General features: G+C 39.9%; 1 protein-coding gene across 7 annotated transcripts in view; it reads left to right on the forward strand.

The window, feature by feature from the left end:
• The window catches only part of MACROD2 (mono-ADP ribosylhydrolase 2), a 3,459,957-nt gene that overhangs the window by 3,252,636 nt on the left and 188,420 nt on the right, over positions 1-18,901 (forward strand). For 5 of the 7 annotated variants that reach the window (XM_077485921.1, XM_077485927.1, XM_077485924.1 and 2 more), the window contains exons 11-13: positions 16,673-16,714; positions 17,992-18,030; positions 18,766-18,804. In XM_077485921.1, the coding sequence (XP_077342047.1) occupies positions 16,673-16,714; positions 17,992-18,030; positions 18,766-18,804 (120 nt within the window). The remainder of the gene's footprint in view (positions 1-16,672; positions 16,715-17,991; positions 18,031-18,765; positions 18,805-18,901) is intronic. The other 2 variants (XM_077485923.1, XM_077485926.1) reach the window with 1 other exon arrangement.

Below are 18,901 nucleotides of genomic sequence, written 5' to 3' on the forward strand. Positions count from 1 at the left end.
CTAATTTTAACAAAATTCCTTGCTATTTCATTTAAATATTCGGATACATCCGAATCTCCTAATAACAAAAAATTTGTCCGAATTTATATTTGGACCGAAACTAATTGCACATGTCTATCAGTAATGGCAACCTTCATTAACTTCTTATGACATGTCCCTTAATGCTAGGTGCACACTGATGTACTATGCACCCCCCACTCATTCACATAGTGTGGGGTGGGATCTGGGGGCCCCCTTGTTAAGGAAGGCTTCCAGATTCCAAATAACCCCCCCTGCTAACAGATCCCCACAACCACTGGCCAGGGTTGTTGGGAAGAGAAGAGGCCCTTGTCCCCATCAGCATGGGGACAAGATGCTTTGGGGGAGGAGGCAGAGCGCTCGCTCCTTCCCTCCCTTTCTTGACCTGCCAGGCTTCTTGCCTGCTTAAGGGTCTGATATGAATTTTGTGGGCGACCCCATGACATTTATTTTTTAAAGTTTTGCGTTTTTGGTGCGGGTCCATTGAAGTCTATTACATGCATAACGCAGTCTGCTGCCGGAAAAAAAAGGCTGTGACCCTTTCCAAAAATGCACAGGCTGAAAAATGCATAGATGTGAACTTGTACTATAGGAAACCATAATAAATGGACTGCAATGCGTTCCTGCAAATTAAAAAATGCATAGATGTGAACCTAGGGTAAAAGAACAAAAGTTTACCAAAAGCATAGTGTGCAGAGCTGTTAAACCCTCTATAGTTATCCCTCATTGAAACAAATATTGTCTGCATTTCTGACAGTCTTACCTGGATTTCATGGGACTCTCCTTAACCAGTTCCCGACCGCCGCACACCGATGTACGTTGGCAGAATGGCACGGGCAGGCATATTGGCGTACAGGTACGTCCATTTTTATATGCCGCCCTGCCATCACGTGTGCACCGCTGGTGGTGCGCTCACATGCCAGTCGGCACCCCCGTGAGTCCGGTCGAGGGTCCCGCGGCGGGATACCCGCGATCGTCTCACGGGGAGGCTGAACGGGAGATGCCGTTGTAAACAGCATCTCCCCGTTCTGCCTAGCAATAAGTGACGCTGATCTCTGCTCCATGTGATTGGAGCAGAGATCAGTGTTCACTAACACAAAGCCCAGCCCCCCACAGTTAGTAACACGCCCCTAGGAACACTTAACCCCTACACTGCCACCTGCTGGTTAACCCCTTCACTGCCAGTGTCATTTACACAGAAACCAATGCATTTGTACAGCACTGATTGCTGTATAAATTACAATGGTCCCAAAAATGTGTCAAACATGTCCGATGTGTCCGCCATAATATCGCAGTCACAATAAAAATTGCTGATTGCCGCTATTACTAGTAAAAAAAAAATATTAATTAAAATGCCATAAAACTATCCCCTATTTTGTAAACGCTATAACTTTTGTGCAAACCAATCAATAATCGCTTATTGCAATTTTTTTTACCAAAAATATGTAGAAGAATAGGTATCGGCCTAAACTGAGGGAAAAAAATGTTTTTTTATATATTTTTGGGGGGTATTTATTATAACAAAAAGTAAAAAATAATGCGTTTTTTTCAAAATTGTCGCCCTATTTTTGTTTATAGCGCAAAAAATAAAAACCGCAGAGGTGATCAAATACCACCAAAAGAAAGCTCTATTTGTGGGAAAAAAAGGACGTCAATTTTGTTTGGGAGCCACATCGCACGACCGTGCAATTGTCAGTTAAAACGACGCAGCGCCGAATCGCAAAAAGTGGTCTGGTCTTAAGCCAGCAAAATGGTCCGGTCTGAAAGTGGTTAAAGGCATAATAATGAGAAGTCCTGAATGGCTAGAGTAGCAGCACCTCTCACATATGTACTAAATACAGCAATTACAGTAAATAGCAAGTAGCTTTTCAGCAACCCTACATAAAATGCAAACACACATAAAAAAAATGATAGATATTAATAAACCATTCATCAGCTATTTAATTTAAACATGGCGTTCGCCGTTCGCTGTGACATTTTCAAGTACTGCTGTTTCCAATGACAGTATTTAAAGGTATTCTTTAATTAGCTAGAACAAAGTCTTCTCTTAATCCTCTGTTTTGTCTTTATAGTTCATCTATTTAATGAATAGTTGGGATGAACCAGAGATGTTACTATGGCAATAAACTGCCTAATGGTTAGAATAAAAACAAAAATAATTATTTGTGCACAAAACAAAATTATCTTCGGCACAAATCTGTCAAATTCAGATTACTCCTTGATATGTTACATTCATTAAACTTCCTTTATTTTTTTTATTTTTATAAAATCCTATTAATTTACTAGCACATTTCTTTCTACAAACAAAACATTTTCAAAACTGGGCAAATTGAATTTTATTTTTTATTGGACGACAGTTTAATCCATTGCATGTTTAATGTGCAAATGACTAATAAAGGCCTAATAAAAACAGAGTATCTGTTTATTTAGACTATTTACCTTACATTGTTAAAAACGCGCCATTGCTGAAATGCATAAAGCAAATAACAACCTAAAAGCTATACTTTTTTTTTTTTATATTCAGCGACGATTTTTAGAAAAGACACCTGCTCCCCCTACTGGAGTTGAATGGGATTTTTCCAACTCGTAGTTTGTGGTTTACTGGAACATGTAAGCCCCTGGTTTGCTTGTTAGCATGTAGCGTAGTGACATTGTCTAATTTGAACATACATTGTACTGTACATGCATCATATTTCCCTGGTAAAAAAAAAAAGAAAATGGGCTGTGGATTTTATTGTATGGAATAAGTGCTGGGAAAAGGGAGAACGGTCATGAAAGGATAAAGGGATATAAAAGTTGAGAGCAAGGAAAAGCTCAGAGGTATGTGAAAACATGTGTTTAATATTATATCAGCCCTTTTCAGATTTCTGGGAATGAATTTCCTTTTTTTTTTTTCGTGCCATGCAGGCTCCATTTAATAGATCCGTGTCAGCATTCTGAATGGAAGCACAAAGGATGGCTCTGTGATCAGCGGAGCAGTATGCTGCACGGCTGAACCTGGGATTATGTGGATCGCATTAAATGAGCTGCACTGGTTGGAGCACATATTGCGATCGTCACTTTAATCATGACGGTGCAGATAACAGACGTATGATTGTCTTATATAGAGTGAACTCCCACTGAAACCAGCAGAACAGAGCTCGGGAGAATAGCCCCCCGCCTGTTTTATGTGCAGCTGCTGCTTGATAAATCGTTTCAATCTGGAAACTGAGAGAAGAGGGGGGCAGATGAATTAAAGGTGAAATCTTGAAATAAAGAAAATTTATGTCATTTGATTAGCTGTATCATAACAAAAGGAAGGCAAGTTATCTTTCATATACACTATATTGTCAAAAGTATTGGGATGCCTGCCTTTACGCGCAAACATACATTTTAATGCAATAAATGTTTGTATGTGTTAATGGATGTAGATCTGCATTTCCAGGGAAAGGTTCAGTTATAAAAAGAGCGAGTGTATAACTAACAGACATACGCTATATTACCAAAAATATTGGGACGACTGCCTTTACACGCACATGAACTTTAATGGCATTCCAGTCTTAGTCCGTAGGGTTCAATATTGAGTTGGCCCACCCTTTGCAGCTATAACAGCGTCAACTCTTCTGGAAAGGCTGTGCACAAAGTTTAGAAGTGTGTCTATGGGAATATAATAAAATAAAATGCTCTAACATATAAATATGATAAGCATTGACAGCTCTATAACAAAAATTGTATCTAGCCCGATACTATCACGTGTGTTACTCAAAAGCTAGATACAGAAAAAAATATTAAAATGAATTAATTTAATTTAATTTAATTTTTTTCCTGTATCTAGATTTTGAGTAACACACATGAAAGTATCGGGCTAGCTACAATTTTTCTTATAGCGCTGTCAATGCTTATCATATTTATATGTTAGAGCATTTATTTTATTATATTTTACATGTATTATGTAATGATAGCAGCTGAAGGGATAGATACATATCTGTAACAGATTTACTGTAAGTACTGTCCATTCTTAGAAGCGCTGGGTTCAGTAATACGTAGTATTTCTGATTTATCTGTGTCTATGGGAATGTTTGACCATTTTTCCAGAAACGCATTTGTGAGGTCAGACGCTGATGTTGGATGAAAAAGCCTGACTTGCAGTGTCCACTCTAATTCATGCCAAAGGTGTTCTATCGGTGCAGGCCAGTCAAGCTCCTCCACCCAAAACTCGCTTATCCATGTCTTTTTCTGGGTAATTTAATCCTCCTACATTATATGTCAGAAAATTTACAGTTATAATACATTCTCACTTTCACTTTCCCTTCCCCGTTCAACCCCTCCAGCAACCCACCCCCCTGAACCTCTAGATCTGGGATAGGGGGGCCCAAGGGGGCACCGGGAAGGGAAACCATTTTCCCAGAGGTACTTGTGGGGCAACCAATACATATAAGTCACAAACACTATATACCTCCCTCTTCTTCCACCCCCGAATAATCCCACTAATTGGTATTTTGATCCCTTCTTGGTCTTTGAGGAGGTCTATATTATCTCCTATTGGGCCCTCCTTGCCCATCTGCTCTTCCCTTTGGGTGGTGCATTATCGGGCGCTCTTGCCTGCCCCCCCCAACTTTGGGTCGTGGGTCTGGAGTTTCCCAGTCAATCCAGGTCTATCATCCATTTTATGTTAATTTAATCCCCTCCCCTCATCCCCTGGGAGAATTTTTCCCTTTTTCCTTTCTCAGGTTGTTTTTTTTCCTTTTTTGGGACTAATAACCATCGTTCTTCATCCTGTGTTGTTCTCCCTTTTAACCTCTGCAGTCCATCCTGGTATCTCTAGGGTAGATATTTCTTTTACAGCATTCCTGTAGTTCTTCTGGGTATTTTAATTCTGCGATACAACCATCTTTCTGGCCTAGACAGGCCGGGAAGCCCCAATTACATCTTACAATGTGGTTTCGAAGTTGATCCAGTAATGGTTTTATTGTTGCCTTCTGCTTAAAGTTTCCTGTGATAAGTCTGCAAAAATCTGAAGCTTAACGATTCGTGTTCTAATGGTGGTTCCCCCCTAAGGTTTTCCCAAATTAAATTCTTTTCTCTATAATCAAAAAATCTCACAATTACATCTCTTGGGGTCTCCATGGGTATGCCTTTTGGTCTTTGAATTCTGTGTACCCTTCCATTTCAACTTTTATAGGTTCAGTTTCTTCTCTACCTAATACCGGATTAAATATTGTCTGTATCTTTCTCACTAAATCTTCCTCCTGTGTTGATACTGTGTAAATACTGTTTACAATCTAATCTAATTGTTCTTTTGCCAGCTGCTCTTTTTCAGTTGATCTACCAGCGCAATATTTATTTGTTTTAGCTTAAATATGAAAATAGGAATCGTCTTATCAAAGGATCTTTAATTCTACTTATCCATTTTTGTGATTCATACAACTCTGCCACAATCCATAGCAAACAAAATGATCAACTATTTCCTGATTTAGAATGTTAGCTTCCTGTGTTACATGCCTATTTAACAGACTATGAATCAGAATTGTGATAATCGTGAGACAATTGCTTAAGGAGAAGTGAGGACGTGTATTAGCAGTGCCCAGTTTGCTTTCTTTTGGACACCTGACAATGTCAACCACCATAATGTAGGTCAAAAATCTGTAAAATGCTCTAAGAATTATTCTTAAAGCTGACTTCCAACCAAAAGTGGAACTTCCGCTTATTTGTTTCCTCCTCCCCTCTGGTGCCACAATTGAAACCTTTTCGGAGGGGGGAGGGGGGACAGGATACCTGTCTTTGACAAGTATCCTGTTTCCACTTCCGGGAGCCACAGCCGCGAATATTGATGCCACGTCTCAGCTCCCTCCTCTTCCCCCTGTCACCAGGCCAGTAGAAGAGAGGAGCTGAGCCTCGTGCATGAGCAGTAGGGTTCCCGGCATGAAGCCATAAGGCTACACTGCCGGGTTCCCTTAACCGCAATGGTGTCGGCTGCACCCAACAGCTGATGGAAACATCAGCTGCAGTGCCGACATCACTGGACACCAGGACAGGTAAGTGTCCTATTATTAAAAGCCAGCAGCTGTAGTATGTGTAGCTGCTGGTTTATAATTTTTGCAGCAGTGGGCGGACCTCCGCTTTAAAGTGGGATTCCAGTCAAAAATTTAAATCTACCCTTCATTTATTTGATAAATACCAAAAACATTTGTATTATGCACTTTTTGGATTGCTTAACCACTTGCTTACTGGGCACTTAAACCCCCCTCAGTCCCAGACCAATTTTCAGCTTTCAGCGCTGATGCACTTTGAATGACAATTGCGCAGTCATACAACACTGTGCCCAAATGAAATTTTTATCATTTTTTCCCACAAATAGAGCTTTCTTTTGGTGGTATTTAGTTACAGCTCGGAGTTTTAATTTTTGCTAAACAAACAAAAAAAGATGCATAAAAAAAAATCATGTTTTAATAGTTTGTTATAAAATTTTGCAAACGGGTCATTTTTCTCCTTCATTGAAGTGCGCTGATTAGGCGGCACTGATAGGCTGCATTGGTGGGCACTGATGGGCTGCATTGGTGGGCACTGATAGGCTGCATTGGTGGGCACTGATAGGCTGCACTGGTGGGCACTGATAGGCATAGTTAAGGCGGCACTAATAGGCACAGATAAGGCGGCACTGATGGGCACAGATAAGGCGGCACTGATGGGCAAAGATGGGCACAGATAAGATGGCACGGATGGGTGGCACGGATAAGTGGCACGGATGGGTGGCACGGATGGGCACTGATAGGTACCACTGATAGATGGGACTGATGGGCACTGATAGGTGGCACTGATAGGTGGCTCTGATAGGTGGCACTGCTGGGCACTGATGGGCGGCACTTCTGGGCACTGATGGGCGGCACTGCTGGGCACTGATGGGCGGCACTGGGGTGCAGCACCTTTGAGGCAGATTGTGGGCACTGTGGGTGGCACTGTGGGTGGCACTGTGGGCACTATGGGCACTGCTGGGTGGCACTGACGGGGGGCACTTACTTTTATTCAGGATGGCACTGGCAGGGGGCAGGTGGTCGCTTGTATTGCTGGCCGTGATCGGGACTGATGTCCCGATCACGGCCGCCGGTGATCGGCTTTTTTTTTTCTCCTCGCGCTGTCAGCGCGAGGAGGAATAATAGCCGATTACCGGCTCCGTTCTATCACATGATCAGCTGTCATTGGCTGACAGCTGATCACGTGATAAGGGGTCGGGATCGACCCCTTGCACGGATCGGTGATCAGGCGAGTCTCATGGACTCGCCGATCACAGAGCGCGCCGCGCGCGCCGCTCACGGGGCGCGCAGGCCGCTCGTGCACGGGACGACGTCAATAGACGTAGTCCCGGAAAAGTAGGTCCGCGCTAATGCCGTCATTTGGCAATAGCGCGGATCCCAAGTGGTTAATGGCTGATTAGAAAATACTGTCAAATCATTCAGCAACCCTCCTCAATGTGACTGACTATGTTTAATCTGTGCAGCCGAATGTGGCTGCTCACTGATACTTCCTAGTAACAATGTTGATAACTGCCAACCAGCCCCATCCGCCCACCCAGCCCCACCCCATCCATGATCATATCACAGCTTTCTTTTTCAAATGTTTTTATTGAGATTTTTAGCAGAGTTAGTTACAACAAGGGTTACAAAACAAACAAAAAAAATAGTATATAGTAATAAAAGTAACATAACACAGTATAATGTAGTGACAGGGTTTTCTCAGCATAATATAGCATAGAAACAAATAATCCACAATAAAGAATAAAGTAGTATTCCTAAGTATCTAATATTCATAGTCATAAAGGGACTCGAACAAGAGTAAGTCTCTTAAAATTTGTATAATAAAGTCTGTAATATAATTATTGTAAGATTTATAAATAGCGATATGGATAATGGCCACTTCTGGACCCCAAGACACCCCTCACAGGGATCTATCTGTGTCTTGGAGTACCTAGGCCAACATCCTAAAGGAAATTCAAACACAGTAGTTATCTTTTATGAAGGAAAATAAAGATCTATTCTTACTCCGCAGCTCAATTCAGATAAACAAATATGTGATATATTTGTCACTTTGCTATGAAATTATTTTTAAAGCCATCCAAAAAAAAAATATTTAAACGCACAGGAGTTCTTTCTTCTAAATGATTAAAGAATCAGCATTATCTAAATTGTGGAAGTATAATTTTTGTACCATGTACTCCAAGGTTCCCATAGTTGTTGTTCCTTAATATATAGGGATTTGTCATTAGGAAATAACAATTCATAGGAGTGGTGGACTTGGGTTAATTCTATAACTTCTGTCATAGTAGGAAGAGAGTCAGTTTTCCATTTTCTAGTTATGGATAGTCTCGCAGCTAAAAGTATATGTGTTACTACTTTACGATATTGTTTGGGAATCGTATGTAAATTCATATTCAGAATGGCTAGTTCTGGTGAAAGTTGAAGGACAATACCTGTTACGGAAGTGAGTAAATGGGAGATTGCCTGCCAGTAAGTTATGTAAGCTTGGGCAGTCCCACATAATATGAAATAGGGTCCCCAATTGGGTACAATTTCTCCAGCAATTAGGTGACGAGTTCCCCTTGAATTTTGCTAGGATATGTGGAGTCAGGTATTGTCTTTGAACAATTTTTTGTGCCAGTTCCCATAGTGTAACACATGCAGTGGCCCTATATATGCTTCGTAGGGAAGCCATCCATTGTTTAATTGAAAAGTCTTGCCCCAAATCTTGTTCCCATTTAAGGAAGGAAGGTAGTTTGCTGGGTATGTTTTTTTCCCCTAGAATTGGGTATATTGTAGCTACTCCTTTCTGTGAGGTGGCATGGTTACTGAGGAAAGACCATATTTTAACCGGGATTGAAGCTCTGAGTTGTGGATTGTGTAGCAGACACTTTTCTATTTGAATATATGTAGATCGCTCAGAATTCGGAAGCTGTAATTCATTACTTAACTGAGAAAAAGACTTTAATGAGCCCTGTTGGAAGAAGGAACCAAGTTTGATATCCCCACCCAAATTCCAGTCGTGTATTTGTACGCCAGGAATTAATGTTGGTATAATTGTTAGAGGAGGGTTTAACACCGTGATTGGAGTTTTATCCCATTTGTATGTGATGATTCTCTGCCAAGAGTGTAGCGTCGCTTTCACCGTTGGTGGGTATTGAGCTGTAATTGTGGACTTAATTTTCCTACTAAGTAACCAGAATTGCATATTAGGCTGTCGTGTGATGTCTTACTCAATTTGTCCCCATAAAGTTTTAGGAGTAGGCAAGAACCATTCTTGCAATTGGGTCAAAAGAGTTGCGTCATAATAATCCTGTAGATCAGGTACGGTCGCACCACCTATATTTCTATGTTTAATTAGTATATGGTATGCGCAACGGGATTTTTTGCCATTCCATAGATATTTTCCCAAACTGCTTTGTAAGGATTTAAAGTAGTATTTAGGGATACATATTGGAAGGGACCTGAGTTGATATAATAATTTTGGTAAGGTCATCATTTTGAAAGCTGCCAGGCGACCAGCCCATGTAAATTCAAATTTACTAAGTGTTGTCAGATCTGTTTCAAAATGTTTCTTAAATGGTAAAAAGTTTGTTTTAAATAACTGTTTTGTTTTGTTAGTGAGAGTGATTCCTAAGTAAGAAATCCCCTCGTCTTTCCAGTGGTAGGGGTATTTATTAGACAATAACTGCCTGGTTGTGTTATCTAATCCTAGGTCTAAAATATTGGACTTAGTTTCATTGATTTTATAATATGATGCTGCTCCAAATGTCGTTAGTATATTTTGGAGATTCGGGAGAGATGAAATAGGATCAGACACTATAAGCACTATGTCATCTGCGAACAGACTTATTTTATTATCTATTTGCCCAATTTTTATACCAGATAGTTTTGTGTCAGATCGTATACGTTCTGCTAGAGGTTCGATGGCTAAATTAAATATTAAAGGAGATAAGGGGCAACCTTGTCGTGTTCCATTCGAGATGCCAAAGGGCCTAGACATCATATCATTTGTGTATACTCTCGCTGAGGGGCCCTTATACAGTGCAAAAATTGCCGATAAAATATTTCCACGAAAGCCAAATTTTAAAAGCACTGACTGTAAATAGCCCCAATGGACCCTATCAAACGCCTTCTCTGCATCCAAAGAAAGGAGCAGAGAAGGCGTTTGATGTCTCTCAGTGAAGTGTATAATATCAATCAGACGTCTTGTTGCATCTGAAGATTGTCGACCTTTAGTAAAGCCAGATTGATCTTTGTGAATGAGGTCTGGTATGTAGTTCATCAGTCGATTCGCTATTGCTTTGGCGTATATTTTGATGTCAATGTTCAATAATGAAATCGGTCTGAAATTTTGGGGAGCATTGGGATCTTTGCCTGGTTTCGGCAGTGTTATGATCAAGGCCTGAAGCATCTCAGCCGGAAATTCTGATTTGGATGCCGCTTCGTTAAAAAGTGAGCATAAGTGGGGAGCCAGTATATCTCGAAGTAATTTATAGTATTCTCCTATCATTCCATCTGAGCCCGGAGATTTATTGTTGGGCAGGGAGTCTATAGTTCTAGCAATTTCTTCCACTGAAAATGGGACGTTAAGATCAGAGATTTGATCAGTAGTTAATGATGGGAGACTAATAGTATCTAAGAAATCACTTATTATCTTTGGGGTAGGTGTGGGAGTTTGAGAATCATCTTTAAGATTGTAAAGGGAGCTATAATAACAGCTAAATGCATTCGCTATGTCTTGGGGGTCTTGCAATTTTTCTCTAGTAATAGGGTGGTATAGATATGGAATCTTTGATTTGGAATATCTGCCTTTGATCCGAAGTGCCATGTTTTTTCCTGCTTTGTTGCTAGTATGGTAATATTTAGCTTTAAGTTTTCTAGTATGTTTTTCAAATGTATCCAATAAAGTCGTTCTGAGTTCCTGTCGTAATATTTGTAGTTTAGTTTTCAGTTGTTGTGATGGGTGAGATTGGTTTTGGGAATCTAATGTTTTAATGTCAGCAGTAAGCTTCTCAATGAGTTTCGTTTTATTTTTCCTGAATTGAGCATTCAGTTGCATTAGGATTCCCCTACTAAATGCTTTATGAGCACCCCATAGGGTGGCGGAGTCTGACACCGATCCCACATTATATTTAAAGAATTCAGTTACCGGTATCTGGTTTTGTATAGCTGTAGCATAGGTAGGCATTTTGATAAGATATGCATTTGTTCTCCATAGAAAATGGGTCGTTTGAGAGTGTTTAGGTAGAATAGTCATACTAATTGGGGCATGATCAGTCCAAGTGATGGGTGCAATGTCAGACTCCCTCACCCGCTGCAATAACCACTTATCCGTAAAAATATAATCGATACGAGTATAGGTATTATGTACCAGGGAATGATATGTGTATTCACGATCTCCAGGATGATGGCATCTCCATACATCATAGAGATCGCTTTTATTCAAAAAAGTTTTAAGTGCACAGTTGGTTCTGGCTTTGGGATTAGAAGTGTCTAGTTCTTGTTCATGTATTGTGTTGAAGTCTCCACAAATTATTAAGGCACCTTTTCGGCATTTACCTATTTTTCTCATCAGGCCATTCAGAAAATGGGATTGCCTTTTATTAGGCGCATACACATTTACCAATGTAGTAAGTGTATTATCAATGGTACATATTAATATGAGGTATCGTCCATTGGTATCTACAATAGATTAATGCAATTGAAAATTAACTGAATGATGTATGGCAATAAGTACTCCTCTTTTTTTCTGTTGGCCTGATGCTGTAAATATGTGAGGAAAGTTCTTATGGGTGCAAGTGGGAGTAGCGCCTGTTTTGAAATGGGTTTCTTGTATACACAATATTTGACATTGCTGGGTGTTAGCCATTTGCCACATCAACGCTCTTTTTGCTGGATGGTTAAGACCATTAGTATTTAAAGATATTAACTTTATACTCATAAAAGGATATTAATAAGATGGAAAAAGTAAGTACATACTACCCTGATAATAGCTTTAAATTCTACTTCCATGTGAACAATCTGTAGTCTGAAATGACTATGAATGTCCAAAAATTTAGTGACTGAAAAGTTTTGATTTAAATTTTGTAGGTTCACAACATACCTGTCCCTTTGAATGCTATGAGTTGTGTATAGGATACTGTGAAGAAAAAAATAAAAGTAAAAGCACAAACAAAAATATAACCAAACATTAAACTTAACTTGCAGTGGTAAACATTTCAATGTATACTGCAACATTAGAATGGGGAATTAGTTCAAAGGTCAGCTGTTCCAAAGATTTAGTATCGCACGGCACGGCGGGCAAGCTGATAGATCGGTTTCCTATAGATAGGATTGTATTTTGACCGGATCTAGTCAATGAAAGCTAATGCCATTGTGGCGTAAGTTTCTCCAGATTCTTCTTAGCTCCGATAGGTGGAGTTGGTTCGGGGATAATACCCCATGCGTGAAGTAACTTAATGCCTTGTTCCACAGAAGTGATTGTATGGTAGGTGTCGTTCTTCTGTATCAGTAGTTTAGATGGTTGTTTCCAACGGTATTCAATTTTATGATTACGCAGAGCTTTTGTAATCGTGGAAAGTTGTCTTCTCATATCTAGAGTATGTTTAGACAAGTCAGCATAAATCTGGATTGTATTATATGGTTGTGGAAGTTGTCCTAGATGTCGCACTTTATATAGGATTTGTTCTTTAACATGGTAGAAGTGTACTCTAAGTAGTACATCACGTGGTATCTGTGGAGGGAGAAATGACGGTTTCGGAATCCGATGGATACGATCAATTGTGAGCTCTAAGGCTGGTATAGCTGGCAGCAAGTTGGAGAATAAGTCAGTGGCATATTTTTTAAGATCAGACTGCTGTATATTTTCAGGGATACCCCTGATTTTGAGATTGTTCTTCCTTGAGCGGTCTTCTAAATCTGCGATTTTAAATTTAAGCCACTCTTTTTCAGCTTTATTTTCTTCATGAGCATCTATTAAATCATTAATAGTATTGGTCATGTCTCCCATAGAGTTCTCAATAGTGTGTACTCTTTCACCTAAGGAGTTCACTGCTTTGGAGAATTGATTTGTGAGTTGTAAAATATCCGTATGAAGCGAAGTATGTAAAGTTAATAGCATTTCTTTTAATTGGGTGTCCAGAATAGGCTGGTTATTAGTGGGGAATGCGGCTATAGGTGAAGCTATAGGAGTTATGACTGTGTTATCTTGACTAATATGAGGTATTTTATAGCTTACCTCCTGGCCTGTGAAATCCAGTTTGATATGAGTTTTAGCCAGGCTGCGACATGTAGGACTGAGGTAATCTTCCTCATGAGGAGATTCCAGATATGTTTTCTGAGGTGATTCCTCTAGAGCAGCATCAGGCCTGTCAGTGTATTGCGCTCTCCCTGAGGAGGCTGTTGCTGGTACAGCAGCTGTGAGAGGATCTGTGCCATCTTTTTTTCTCCCTCCCCCTGACTGAGAGGAGAATGTCGTTAGTTTTTTCATTTTCCGTTCGTCTTTCCGCTTTTTTGACATCACCTTCGGATTCAGGAACTCTTCCGTTGTCTGTTCGTATCTTTTTTACCGATATTCGCTGTGAATTGTCGCTAATATGCCCGTTCGTGTCACAGAGCTCTCTCACAGAGCTTCCATTCAGCTCATGCGCTGGCCACGCCCCCATATCACAGCTTTCATGTGAATGAGCATGCAGTATCATGCTCATTTATGAGCCAGCTTTCACATGGAAACAGTCTCATGGGAATGATGCATTGCAACTCCGCTCTGCACATGCCTTTCATTTCACAAAGCACAGAGATTGTGATCACTTGAAGGGGAATACTTCAACCCAAAAAAGTTAGAATAGAAAATGTTGTATTTTTCGGCATATACACTATATTACCAAAGGTATTGGGACACCTGCCTTTACACACACACACACGTGAATTTTAATGGCTTCCCAGTCTTAGTCTGTAGGGCTCGATATTACCCTTTGCAGCTATAACAGCTTCAACTCTTCTGAGAAGGCTGTCCACAAGGTTTAGGATTGTGTCTATGGGAATGTTTGACCATTCTTCCAGAAGTGCATTTGTGAGGTCAGGCACTGAGGTAGACAAAAAGCCTGGCTCGCAGTCTCCGCTCTAATTCATCCAAAAGGTGTTCTATCTGTTTGAGGTTAGGATTCTGTGCTGGCCAGTCAAGTTTCTCCACCCCAAACTCGCTCATCCATAAGTAGCATGACAGTGCTTCCCTCTTCACCTGGTCTTCCTTCCAGGTTTGTGGGCTCCGGCCATTTAAATAACTGATCTGGGGTGATGTCACTACTGTGCATGCACATGTAAGTAATTTATGCGGCACATCACTCATTATGCTGTCCCAACAGAGCACAGTGCACATGCGCCTGTGATGTCACCAGCTGCAGAAATAGTAAATATCTACTAAACAGTGCACATTTAGGAGATATTCCTTGTACCTACAGGTAAGCTTTATTATAAGCATGCCTGTAAGTACAAGTCCCCAAACGGTGTTTACTATTGCTTTAAATATAGGTATCGCATTGGCCTTGCACCAATCCAGAACTACTATGGCAGTCATTAACCACTTTCAGACCGGACCAATTTGCTGGTCAAAGACCAGACCACTTTTTGCGATTCGGCACTGCGTCGCTTTAACTGACAATTGCGCGGTCATGCGACGTGGCTCCCAAACAAAACTAACGTCCTTTTTTTCCCACAAATAGAGCTTTCTTTTGGTGGTATTTGATCACCCCTGCAGTTTTTATTTTTTGCGCTATAAACAAAAATAGAGCGATAATTTTGAAAAAAACGCATTATTTTTTACTTTTTGTAATAATAAATATCCCCCAAAAATATATAAAAAAACATTTTTTTCCCTCAGTTTAGGCCGATACGTATTCTTCTACATATTTTTGGTAAAAAAAATCGCAATAAGCGATTATTGATTGGTTTGCGCAAAAGTTATAGCGTTTACAAAATAGGGATAGTTTTATATCATTTTTATTAATAATTTTTTATTATTATTTTTTTTACTAGTAATGGCGGCGATCTGCGATTTTTATTGTGACTGCGACATTGTGGGGGACCCATCGGACATTTTTGACACATTTTTGGGACCATTGTCATTTATACAGTAATCACTGCTATATAAATGCAGTGATTCCTGTGTAAATGACACTGGCAGTAAAAGGGTTAACCAGTGGGTGGCAGTGTAGGGGTTAAGTGTTCCTAGGGGTGTGTTACTAACTGTGGGGGGGTTGGGCTTTCATTTAGTGTACACTGATCTCTGCTCCAATCACATGGAGCAGAGATCAGCGTCACTAGTTGCTAGGCAGAATGGAAAAATGTTGTTTATACAGCATTTCCTCCATTCGGCCGCTCCGTGAGACGATCGCGGGGATGCCCGCGGCGATCAAGTCCGCGGGTCCCGCGACCGGACTCACGGGGGCCCCGACCAGCGCGGGACCGCGCCGCCGGCGGCGCGCTCCCGATGGCACGGCGGCAACGAATATTGGACGTACATGTACGCCAATATGCCTGCCTGTGCCATTCTGTCGACGTACATCGTCGTGCGCTGGTCGGGAAGTGGTTAAAGGAAAACAAATCTAAATAATGGTTTTGAAGTAAGAAACATGTCATACTTACCTGCCCTGTGCAGTTAATTTTGCATAGAATGGCCCCGATCCTTGACTTATGGGGTCCCCCGGCGGCGCTGGTAGCTCCTCCCCGCATTGAGTACCCACATTGGAGAAGGCTTTCATAAGGTGGACACCCATGCAGGCGTGCTCCCGAGTCCTGCTTTTGTGTACATTTACACAGAATGCAGGGCTAAGCCCCTCCCCCTGGCACCCGCATCATTGGATTTGATTGATAGCAGCGGGAGCCAATGGCTGTGCTGCTATCAATCTACCCAATCAAGAGCTGAGACAACAGGCAGAGAGGTAGAGCACGTCTCTGCAGAGGGAACGAACGGGCTCAGGTGAGTAAAATGGAGGGGGGGAGGGGGCTAGTCAGTGTCAGAAGTTTTTTCACCCTAATGCATAGGATGCATTAAGGTAAAAAACACGAGGGTTTACAACCCCTTTAAGCCATCTGGTCTTGGTCATTTATCCACCATTATTTTGTCTAAAGGTTTCTGGACTACATAAATTTTGGCCATTGGCATTCTTTTAAGGCTATGTCAATACTGTCTCCATTATGGAATTAAGCTCCCCCATTTTCCTTTTTGTTTACACAGTGCTGAAGAAGGTAGTTAATAAATTTGCCTTCTCTTTGTCCCCAGTCAGCCACTCTAAATGATCTTGTAAAGATCCTACATGCTCAGACCTGACCTTTCTTATTATATTATATTATATTATATTATATTATATTTGAAGAATTTGGGAGGGGGTGGGTGTATGTCCTACACTCTTTTGCAGTCTGTTATTTATTTTGAATGTTTGCTTGATTACTTTTTTACATATTTTGTTATATTTTTTTTAACTTAGATTATGATAGTGTTCCTTCTTTTTTATAATTTTTAATTGCCCTTTCCCTATTATTTATAGTTTCTATAACTGTGACTAGGAGCCACAGGTTTTATTTTTAGGTTTTTAAATGTATTGAATATGGGAATATACTGTATCTTGCAGTAAAGTAAATTTTTCTGTTTTTGTTTTTTTTAGTAGATGATACAGATGAAATGAAGGAAACTTCTGATGAACCAGGTGAGTATTTTATTGCAATAAATATTTAATCTTTTGCGGTGCTTTGAACGTTCTTCCCCAGTGGTACTTAGAGTCTAATTTGTCCACCACAGCTTCACAAAAATACAGAGACAGAAGAGCCTGTAAACCTACAGGGAACCTGCACAAGTGTTAAATGATTTTTTTTTTTTTTGTTAGAAATTCTAGTGATTGGAAAAGTAGGCAAAAATGAATTGTATGCAATATATTGTAATCAATGGCATTCTGGGGTGGGTGGTCTGCATTGGGTACCACCATTTGGAGGATGTGCTGGAGTGGCACCCTGTGACTTGCAGTGTGGTAGCAGTGTGCTTGCACTGGAAAAAGCCAGAGCTGTCAGGCAGCGTGATATCTGCCTGATAGTAGACATAGTCCTGGTCAACAGGCAGAGACAGGTAAATAAACAACTGAGCACCAATTCTGGAGGGGGGGTAAGGGCTTCTATCACAGCCTAAGCTTGCTAATAACCACCAAAGATGGGTGAGGAAGGATTTCTATTACAGCCTAAAGCTCACCGTTAACTACAATAGTAGTTAAAAAAAAGTTTGAAATGTTTTGCTTTAAGAATATCACATTTTCTCATCATTTGTGGGTTTAAATCAACATTCTTACTCGACAACATGAGAGAACATTTAAAAAAGTAGGATAGAATTTTTTTCTTGAACAAATTTCTAACAGTGAATGTGGTTTTTATTACAGAAATTACATTTGTTGCAAAATCAAATTTTAAAAGTTAACAAAATTTTGAAGTACGTTTAAACAACATTCACCAAGTCATCAAATTTGTATTCATATGAATATCATTAGAAACGTTTGTTTCAAAATCTACTAGTACATAGTCAGCCCATTACTGCTACTTACAACCAAGGATGGGGAATACTTTACTCCCATGTTATAAGCCATAAAGCAAGGCCAATGTAGTGTCAATTTCCACCTGGCATTCAGTTGGCACAATGTGACACATTTTTCTTGTTCATCCATACTTACAGCTGATGCTCTGGGCCCTTCTCTGGCCAGCCCTGCTTCTACCCCTAGTGTGCAAGTTGTTTATTATCTTGTTGTTAGAGGGGTTTTTAAAAAATCATCCACTCTGGGTGCCAGGTATGCTAGGTACTCCATTAAATATTATATATATATATATATATATATATATATATATATAATATCTATATTGTAAAAATATTGTAAACATTTTTGCACTATTTGTTTATTCAACTATAGCTCATTTTTTAAATATTACTGTTCATGTATGTTTACAGATGATGAAAATAAAATGAAAGAACTCGGCCATGAATCAGGTGATTATGAGATTGCATTAAATGAGTAAATGTTTAATGTAATTTGAATAATTTTCTTCATTATTTTAGCTTCAGTGTAATTGACATTTAACAAGCTTGCACCACTACCCAACAGTGTCAGACTCTTTTTTTTTTTTTATTGTCTGGACCTGTATTTTTATAATTACTCAGGATGAGTCTTGGGTCTGGGTTGCACACCCAAGCTGTTTGCAATTTGAAAAAATAGCAAACCAATGTGCTAATTTCTCACTACAACAACCAGATAATAAAAATGCACTGGTTTGCCTATAAACTGTGGTTAGGTGGCTTAGAAAGACCAATAGGGAGGATGTTCCTATGTCCCAGCCCCTCCCTATAAAAGTCAGGTTTCCCAGCAGCCTTTTGTCAGTGTGTGTGTTGGAGACTTGCAATTAGACATGTGCAATTTGTTTTGTTATGAATTTGTTTTTAAAAGATATTTGTTCATCCAGAAACTTCCGAATTAAAGAGACTTTTGATTTGGTGACAAAAACCTACACATGAGTTGTAGATCTCAGAAGAGACCCAACAAACATTAACAGCATAATTTTTTGTGGGGGGATTTCAGATACTGGAAATGTTCACAATTAAGACTAATGCCTTGACAGTAACGCAACATATTCTATCTATCTCAATGATGTAAAGAAACTAAATATTTTGCAGTATTTTATTACTTAATTTAAAAAATGTGATCTTTCTATTTACCTATGTTAACAGATATCTCAGATGACATGACAGAACCTAGCCAAGAACAAGGTGAGAATATGATTATGCTCTTTGGATAAAGTATTTTCTCAGTGGACTTACAATCATATACAACTCTGGATGGCCAGATCACTTAATGTTGGGTTTA

Source organism: Lithobates pipiens, unplaced genomic scaffold, assembly GCF_037356315.1.
Source record: "Lithobates pipiens isolate NorthernLeopardFrog02 unplaced genomic scaffold, aLitPip1_a1.2 Scaffold_18, whole genome shotgun sequence".
Classification (NCBI taxonomy): domain Eukaryota; kingdom Metazoa; phylum Chordata; class Amphibia; order Anura; family Ranidae; genus Lithobates; species Lithobates pipiens.